The sequence below is a fragment of the Clavelina lepadiformis genome, chromosome 6, assembly GCF_947623445.1.
Source record: "Clavelina lepadiformis chromosome 6, kaClaLepa1.1, whole genome shotgun sequence".
Classification (NCBI taxonomy): domain Eukaryota; kingdom Metazoa; phylum Chordata; class Ascidiacea; order Aplousobranchia; family Clavelinidae; genus Clavelina; species Clavelina lepadiformis.
Genome location: NC_135245.1, coordinates 5,283,331 through 5,293,203, shown reverse-complemented (window position 1 = coordinate 5,293,203; position 9,873 = coordinate 5,283,331). Strand labels below are relative to the sequence as shown.

Sequence of the window (9,873 nt, the reverse complement as noted above, 5' to 3'; positions counted from 1 at the left end):
CGACTACTAGCGGTTGTTGTTACAATATGAGCGAGGTACTATTGAAGATGATAACTTGTTTTGCTTCTGACTCGATGGTATGAGTCCCCATTTCTCAAACGGCGTGACTATGCTGTTAGTTGCTTAAATTCTGTCCATACACATTACTAAATGTTAAAGTTCCCATTTTTATTTATTATCAGACACAAAGGCTTGCGCTTTTGGGCAAAGCTTACTGAATGTTACATTGCGCATCGTAACAAGTTAAAAGAAGAAAAGGGTAAAGGAAAGATTTCAAACCTTGCCACAGTATATATACGCATATCCAACCCATGAATCGTGACGTAACCGTCACAGCCTAAGTATGTTTATTAAAGGAGTGTCAATATTTGCTTTTGCCTCATTAACACCGTTGGATAAAAGTCACCTTAACACACTTGCCTTTGCCCTTTAGCCCAGTTAAGCCTTCGCTAAACTCCAGCCCTAACATAGAACGTCAGACTTCTTTAAAATCCCTCTTGCCAAGTTTCCGTTTATGCAGGATAGGTGTCTCATACCAGTGGGAACAAATTTTGAGCACAATCTGTCCCAACATTTGACATGGGGCTCGTATTTTAAATGCATTCCACTGCCGGTATCGTGTTGAAGATAACAATTACCTACTTTTTTTCTGTGGAGTACAGCGTTAACTTATTGTCAAGTTTTGAAACATTTAGGTTTATCAATATTTCTGCTACTGAAAGTGACTTTAATTTTGTCTGGACCAGTATGCTACATACGTAGAAATGATTCTTTTCTACAAAATCCATTCTTTCTTTTCGTTGAATTAGTATATCAAACGTGTTTTTTGTCACTTTCTATGAGTTCCTGCCTCTAACTTTTGCTACAAACGAGTTGTAGAGATTGTACGAAAGTCATTTTTTGTTCTCATTTGTGGATACCGAAAAATTTCTCCTTAAAATCTTTGAAATCTATGGCATTATCGCTACTTTGAGGTGTATGTTTCCAGGCTTATATATTGTACAATGTCACCTAAGTTTCTTGGCGGAAAACTTACCCTGACCTCATGCTACGCTTTTTACGTCACATAATGAGGGGATAGATTTTTTCACCACGCAGAAAGTCTAAAAAAGATTAAACAATAGTCATAAAAATAACATTCAATTCCAGCTTTCACGTTTTATACCTTATGCTCTTACTTCCTGTTAATTGAATTGCATTCAACTTGATATTACAAATTACAAATATGTTACAGCGTTTATAACAAGAATTTTCGTAAGAAAATCAATTTTATGTTAATTCTTTGCAAAACGAATCTCTTTTGATAAAAGCAAAAAAAAAACGAAATGTCAATAGTTAAAATCTGTATCTTTGGTTTCCCGTATCATCTGTAATAAACTCTTTGGGAAATTCCTATAAAACAAAATACTTGGTAGCTTAAATCTTAAAGAATATCTACATTGTGATTGCATAAAAAATCATGACCGACTCTCTCTCCTATCCAATAACGTAACAAAGCGGTAAATCAGAAACCTATCAAACGAAGCACATCAACAAATATCTAACAGCTTCAGTAATCCATAAAACATTACTTCTCAGCTATCTTACCATATCCAATGAACGATGTCACCAACAAACCGATCTGCAGGTAAATCTTCACATATACGCATGCGAATTTACTTATAGCAAATTGTATAAAGTATCCTAAATTCATCCACAAATTCCAAAAATTAAGCGCAAGACTCTTTTGTTCGGATAAGTAATGCCCAAAAGTTGCTGAAGATTTGAAAGATTGTTATAGGCCTAGTACAAAGGAAAACTTCTCTGACCTCATATAAAGTAAAAGCATAGTTTTGTGTTAACCAAATTCAAGATTGTAGCCTACAGCGTATACAGTAGTATAACTTTTTCCAATATTTTACCGTTTACTAAAGAAACCAATATCCCACTACTAATTCCAAACAGCAGAAATATTACATATACAAGAGCGGTAGTGTCTTGGCTCGGAAGCCAGGTCAGGCAGAAGCAATATGTAACAAGTTCCACCAAGAATCCGGTCAAAAAAGGGAGATTGCGTCCGTATTTTGCCGACAGTTTCCCGGTAAGCAAAGATACCAAAGACTGGGTCGCAGCAAATATCACCACGCAGATACAGACCTATAATAATGGAGCAATAAAAGTTTGATAAACGGTAGTGAGAGTATAGCAGGACATTGAGCATGTATACGGTTGTATAGGCTATGTACTATATGCAAGTGCGTACCTTATCAACTCCTAGCATACATGAAGCAAAAGATCGTGTTAATTCAGACATAACAAACGCCATCGTCGTGCCTACGTATACTGGCATTAGAACAATTAAAAGATGCTTCGGCTGAAGAAAAAGTTCTACCATCGACTTTGTGCACATCTTCAATAGGTCAATAGCTTTTATCTTTACGTCAGCATCCTGTTTAGAGAATTAGACGGTGTAGTTACAATACTTTATATTAAATATAAATTATTCCCCTTGTTTAATGTACAACAAACCTAATCACAACTTCCGCTATTATTGGTTTCAGGTGACACGTCTACCCTACCGATTATAACGATGGCAAATTTTCAATAATATAACCTACTGTTGGTTTTCTGATTGCATCTTCTTCAAAGCTTTTCGTTAAAAGATCACCATCCGCACTAACATAATTGTCTGGTGTGATAACAGCGGTCAATCCATTTTCAGCCAAATTACGGGAACTGCCCTTGGACAGATCGCTTAATTGATTACTGATGTAATTCGGTATACACAAAATGTGAGTGAAAAGAGAAGCCGTTAAGAGAAGAGCGAAAACGGCAATCGTAACGTAACGGGTTGCTTTATGTATAGGAGTGTATTGCTGAAAGTTCGCTGTGGTTATATTGGAAATTTGGCAATCGTTCGTCCCACAAACATCCAAGTTGAGTGTGCGGTTGAACTGGAATGAATTGGATATCTGGCGATCAACAAAAAGGCACAAGAAAGCAATCGCGTTGCTGAAGCACTAAAACGTTCAGAAAAGAAAAATACGAATTATATTTGAAGTATTGATAATAATAACAGATAGCATCAACAATACACAAATCTTTTTTATATGAAACTCTTAATTAGAAACTATACATAGTGGAGGCCTTTTGCCAGAATCTAAGGAGCTCTTGTGTTGGGCCAACCCAACTCAAAATTTTGCACAATCGGTTGTTTGTTGCAAGTTAAATACGTCATAAAGTTAAATACGTGATGCATAAATTTGTATGACTAAAAAAACTTCGCAGTAAACTTCAATCACGTTTTTTTCAATTGAGAACTGCTACTTTGGCCTTAACTTTTTAATGATGTTTTAAAAAAATGTCTTCATTTAATCAAGAAACATTGCATGAAACTTGTGCTCAAACTAAAGGAACGTAGCCTAATTCCAAGTTACCAGAAGTTCCGAGGCAAAGTTTATTTTTTATAACGCAATGGTGTAGCCTATATGAGAAGCCAGAACGAGAAGTAACACTGGTCAACAGCCAATTTGCTTCTGAAACGAATGAGGTCAATCTTGGCTAATTCGGGGTCGCTGGTCACGAATATCAAATTGAAATTTGTTGATTAGCTCTAGTTTTTGAGATATGGCACCATGCCAAAATGTGCTTTACTTGCTAGCGGAAAGAAGTGTGCGTTTATCTGTTGTAAACTTGTAGCTTGCATCTGCCAGATAGAGTTGGGCACTAAATATATTTGTTTGAAGGTAGATGACGTTTCTATTCATATTATTTTAATTTTGACGTATGTTTGAGTTGGTTTGTTTGCTTGCTTCATGTGTGTAGTCTGAACTGCTCTTTCTGCAGATGCCTCGTAAATGCATAAAAAATGCAGACAATTTCTACTAGATTTGTGTTGAAATAACTTTTTCTTCACAAAAGCGAAGTATAACGGCTGTGGTCAGGAAAGCAAACCTTGTATTCAACTTGTATTATGGATGTAAAGTTGGTGATCAGGACAAGAGTTGGGCCCCTCACATATGCTGTAACTCCTGTGGTGCAAATCTTTGGCAATGGCTAAACGGAAAAAGAAAATGTATACCCTTTGCTGTTCCAATGGTTTTGAGAGAACCTACTGACCACATTAGCGATTGCTACTTTTGACGACCCCCCACCCCCGGTTTGTAAAGGTTTGTCAAGAAAGAAGAAGCAAAGTATTCAATACACAAATATTCCATAAGCAATTCGTCCCGTACCGCATGGAGAATTACTTCCTGTTCCTGAGGTACCTAAAGAATTCACGTTACGTTGAAACACTATCTTCCAAAGAACCACACCTTATAACTCAAAATGAATTGCACGATCTTATCCAGGATTTGAAACTACCTAAAGTTAAATCAGAACTTTTGGGCTCTAGACTTCAGCTATGGAATCTTCTGGCAGAATCATCACCTTGGAAGACGGTGAATTTGATCAAGTGTCATTTGGCAAAGAGAAAATTGCATGGGAAGCGTTTAAGTTGCTGGCCACAAAATTCTTGGGGAACAAAAGAGCTGACAACTACACAGAATTGGTGTAAATCTCATTAAAGCATACAGATGCATGGAGTGCAATATGTCACTGAAGATACACTTTTTGGACTCGCACCTGGATTTTCTCCACCAAACTGTGGAGATGTTAGTGATTAGCATGGTGAGCGATTTCACCAATGCATATCTACAATGGAAAAGAGGTACCAGGGAAAACAGAATCAATCAATGCTTGCTCACTTTTGCAGGATGATATGTAGGGATGCTCCATTAACCGTATACGAGTTACAGACCAAAAGGAATATTACAGATAAAATAGATTAGAAATTTATATTTGGAAAGTGGCAGTTATTTGTTGCATATGCTGTGCTGAAATATAAACACATGCAATTATTACACTGTTTGTAGATTGTTACTGTTGTGTTCAATAAAGTGCACCAAGGCTTGCCATATATAGATCAACATACAAAAATGAAAAAAATTTTTATCTTTTAAACTAGAGCTAATCAGCAATTTTAACCGACATCTTTGGATTCAGCGTCCAAAAATACATAAGAATCAATTGTTTTCTTATCGGAAGCAAAAAATTTTTGAAAAATTGTTGACCAGTGTAATCAATCACAATAAAAATATTTTGGCTAAGGCTTTAAAAAACGCGATAAAAAAAGCACAATTTACAATTTCTCACCCGCCCTCCCTGAGTGGCCGCAAAAAGATAACCCGTGTGAAGACTTTCCCGCGCAAATTGGTGTTTCAATGATTTGTGGGAGAAGTAAGAACCGATAACTAAGATCATGGTCCAACTTACCGCTTCGCCGAAACCAAATAGGAATCCTGCAGGTATCAATGTGTAGTACGCTGAAAAGTTAGGCCTTTTTTGGTTTGATTTTCTCTGATTGCTAACACAAGTATAAGGTAATACAGTAATCAATACCCATACACAATACAAAACAGTTATCGGTTAATTAAAAGGTGTTCAAGCTTTTTTGAGCAGGGACCAATACGTTACGCTGAAAATAATTTCAAAGTGATTGTAGTTCTGTTGTACTTTTTTTGATTCGGAAGACTGTGAAACAATGCTGTTATCGCCAACATGGAAAAACTAAAACTGATCTCCAACTGACACAACTCAGACACGATCCTTGCGCAATGGACAAATACCAAACAGAAACACGCTAATCACTACTAGAAGCGTGTACACGTTATTAGCAAACACAAATGTCCGAGGGAGCCAACACAAATTACGAAAACACATTAAGGTTGTATAACACAAATCGTATCAAGTTCAAACTACGTAAGTAGAACACGCAGCTCGTTGTTAGGCTAAAGATATACGGTTACGTTAGAAATGGACAATCAAAAAGTTGATTTCAGCCATTTAGAGTTTAATTGAAATTCGATTTAGATTAATGGAGGTTTAAGTTACTACGTTATAACATTTAAGTTAGGTTCAAGAAACATGAAAAATAGCTTACGACGCAGCCTACACTTTTTTCAGGTGAAATATTGACAGCTATCGAGTTGAAGTCAACTTTTACATGCCTATTTTTCTAAACCAACCGCCTATATTTAAAAACGGGTTGCGTTACCTACACCTACGGTAAAATACTCACTTCTACGATTTTATGGATACAACGACAACATTGGACACAACAGCGCTATATGAACACGTTCCACTTATCTATGATCAGCACTCAGAATTAACTGAGGGTTGGTTTAATAATCTTGGAAGATATTTTTTCCTTCCTTGAGTCCTTCGGCAGGAGACTGTTAGCGAGTTTTCCGGATTCAAAAGTAGAATGAGTTTAAAGTGAATGTATAAACTATAGAAGAAAGTTCGCTCATTGAGAATTTTTGTCGGATAGAGAGATTTTTTTACTTGATACAAATTAGACTCAAATTTGCTAGAATATGGCATATAGTAAATTTCTTTTGTTACGATTAATAATATTTTAGCTCGCAGCAAAATCTTTTTTGATATCATAGGGGTTCGAAAATCATGACAAAATTTGCCAGGAATCCGTTACACAAAATCTTTTGAAACTATTGGTATAAAGCAAATTCCAATGGGGTCACAAACTTAAAATTATCAGCACGTTTATAATTTCATGTATACACCTTGCTAAAATTTCGACGTGAGTGCGGAAAAATTACGGTGGGTAATTTTGGGGTAATACATAAAATATTAGGAGGCGAATAGTTGTGCGGAGGTAAAATAAATTTGCTTTACGAAATGGGTATGGTACTATGGCCAAATTTAACCTTGGCTCAGCGAACTTTGGTTTTGAAACAAGTCCATTATACCGTGAACAATTAAGACACTCCCTGTAAGAAACTTTCACGATAAAAGAAACAGCCAAAACTATAAGGAAGACTATTAAAGACCAGGTCAACAGAAACTCCAAGCCAAAGTTTCTTATAAATTAAAAATGAATATAGGCTGCACAAGTCACAAAGTACGTTCACACCAACTTAACATAACAGAAATACGTACATGAAATTGAGTTTGCCATAACATACAACAGACAAAATATCTCCGATAATAAGAGAAACCTTTTTATTCCGACAACTTCGCTTAGAAACGGAGTCAGTAAAATAACCGGCAACGATACGGCAAATGCAACGCTAAGTGAGGTAGTTCCTGAAAATGGAGAGGAAATTAGACGATATTTTTACAGCAGATCGTGAGTTTCCGGCATATGCATGCATAGGCCTATGTTTTGCTTTACGTATGCTACCTAAGCCTTCTTTGATATTCAGACTCGAAACCAAAGCAAAAACTCCTTGAAAGCCGGCATGAAGAAGGAATACACCGGCATAAAACAAGAAGATCTGCCGTTTTCCTTTCATCTCCATTGCAACCTATAGACTCAAAAAAATCTGAAAGGGCCTATAAGTACTAATCAAGAGTAGCGTTTGTATTTTATGGTAAAGGCATCATCACAAATTCATTATTTATCACCTCTAAGCTTATACCTAATACAGAACTACACTAATATCCGTAAGCCTTTTACTCTTTTTATACAAAATGCCCAAACAAGATCCTAAAATCGTTAATGTTCGGTCGTTCCTTCAACCATTTCACTATGCATTCGACCGGTCGAGGATGAAGATTATACAGTCATAACTTACTGAGCGTATGCGCCGGATTTGTAGTCAAATTTTCTCTCCAGAAAATCGTATACTGTGTTGAGCTAACAAAACAATGTTTTGCAACAGCTGACGAAAGAAATTTGAACGTGACCATTTCACCGTATGAAGGTCACGCAGCCTGTTGTTAAGATAGGCGGTTAGGTTAGGAGAATGAGTATGCAAAAGTTGGTTTTAGCTATTTAAGGTTTTATTGGAGATAGATTTAGATCGGAAGGTAGCTTTAGGCATAGGTGCTGGAAAGTACAGCGGTGCTATAGTTCCGAATTACTATACCGCGGTACTTTTTTAGTACCGATACCGGTACCGTGGGTAATTTTTTTAAAAAGTACCGAATCTCTGTACCGAATAACATTTTTCAAGAAATTTAAGTCCCGGTACTCGGTACTTTTCACGTGATTATTTCAAAATTTTAACAAGTATGTTTTCAAAAATACATGTTTATTAATCCTTAATAGGATTAGGATTAATTAACCTACTAATTTTAGCATCTGTTGATCTTTTTTAATCTAGAAATGTCAAGTAAAATTGCAAGCGATTAACATCATAAATGTTTTGACCTGGAGTAACCTTTACCGGAACATAATAGTGGCAAACATTGCATTTGCAGCAGCATCTTTTACACAAAACGTACCGGGACCGGGTACCGACAAAGTACCGAACTACTTTTTTCAAATAGTACCGAATACCGAAACCGTCGGTACATTTTTTGCCAAGTACCGGTACCGTTACCGACGGTATACTTTCAAAGTACCGACTGCCCACCTCTGGCTTTAGGTTAGGTTACTATGTTATATATATAACAATCAAGTTAGGTTAACATGAAACTAAGTGAAAAATAGCTTCGAACGCAAGATATTTTCCAGTGAAATAGTGGCAGTCAAGGAATTTGCAGTATAAACCGAGCTAAACCAATCAAGCAAAAAGTTGATCTACAAATCTATCCTATTCAAATCTGCACGCACTTCGTTTCGGTAATAGGCCTACTTAAAAATTCTCTATATTATCAGGTTGTACGATTATCTCTTAGAAATGGTAGTCTATTAAAGAAACTTGCAAGCTCAGTGAAATTTCACACATTCAACAGCTATAACAATTAGGTAAGGCCTAGAAGCCTATGTAAACTAGCACGGAAAGACGTGCGATGTCATCGTTTTGTAGCATGCAAAAACATAGCAAGCCTCCTCCTGGCTTTGTTTCTTTAGTATCCTGCGCTCCACCTATCACGCATTACTGGAACGCCAAAGATTGCCTTTAATCCTTGAATTGGCCCAATTAGAATGGTCCGTTCTTTTGTTTACTTTGATGGATTTTTATAATCGATGTATAAATACTATTGCAAAGCCTTCTACAGTACTTCCAACAATTTATAATCTCCCACGCTCTCTCAAGCTTTAGTATATTTTCTGCGATCATTGTCAGGAAATTAGCACCAAATTTATAAACAAATTGTTATGACCAGTTTCCGATGTGCGTGAGAAACGCTTGCTGATTATTTCTGTGGTATGCATATATATATTTGTACATTCTGACAGTATATTCATTCTTTCAGATATTCATTCATGTAGTTGTCCTGATTCCGCTAAGTCTATAGTTATCAAGACTTCTGTAAGCTATATTTATCAATAAAACCATTGAAAGAAAAGTTTCTGAGTGGAAATAAGATCTATCAGTCATCTTATCATAAGACGCAACCTGATCGCAATTGAAAGTTGATGCCGACGTTTCAATATTGTTGGAATTGATCTACTATCCTTACAACAGCGGATGAACCAGGCTGTGAAAATATATTAACGACTGGAGAATCGAGACTCATTATACAGTCGTTTTATTTACTTACCAAGCTTATAAACATGGTAATGGTTGGATTATCTGGACACTTGTAACCAGCAACTCAAGTTTATTACAAGTTCACAATTATTTGAAAATTTTAATATAGCATTGTGTTATAGTTTTCAGCTTTGAAACAACCTAGAAAATCTTGGAACTATTTGAAAAAATACTATGAATTAAATCCTTCACCAATTTCAACAATTTAGACGCCGTTGAAACGGACAAGTCGTTTTAAAAACAAAAAGTTAAAATACAACAACACATATATCGCCTAAAAACTTATTCCTGTTATATAGCATCTAGGCATTTCCGTAGCAATTTCAATTATGTTGCGGGTATGATGCGTAAACGTCCAGGAAGAATTTTGAACAAATTGAAATTTTTTAAACTGAAATATAAAAAT

General features: G+C 36.1%; 1 protein-coding gene across 4 annotated transcripts; it reads right to left on the bottom strand.

The window, feature by feature from the left end:
• Window positions 1-940: 940 nt before the first annotated feature.
• On the bottom strand, window positions 941-9,067 carry LOC143461838 (protein unc-93 homolog A-like). 4 transcript variants are annotated; one of them, XM_076959736.1, is made up of 9 exons: window positions 7,620-9,067; window positions 7,226-7,349; window positions 6,982-7,128; window positions 5,176-5,345; window positions 2,598-2,999; window positions 2,243-2,428; window positions 1,902-2,136; window positions 1,588-1,755; window positions 941-1,103 (listed from the first exon to the last, which is right to left on the bottom strand). In XM_076959736.1, exons 2-9 carry the CDS (start codon window positions 7,341-7,343, stop codon window positions 1,063-1,065), a joined length of 1,467 nt encoding a protein of 488 aa, XP_076815851.1. In that variant the 5' UTR covers window positions 7,344-7,349; window positions 7,620-9,067; the 3' UTR covers window positions 941-1,062. The 4 variants fall into 4 exon arrangements, with proteins under 4 accessions (XP_076815851.1, XP_076815853.1, XP_076815854.1 ...); XM_076959738.1 differs by lacking the exon at window positions 6,982-7,128 and having other exon boundaries at window positions 7,620-9,066; XM_076959737.1 differs by lacking the exon at window positions 941-1,103 and adding an exon at window positions 1,141-1,392 and having other exon boundaries at window positions 7,226-9,065.
• Window positions 9,068-9,873: the final 806 nt, after the last annotated feature.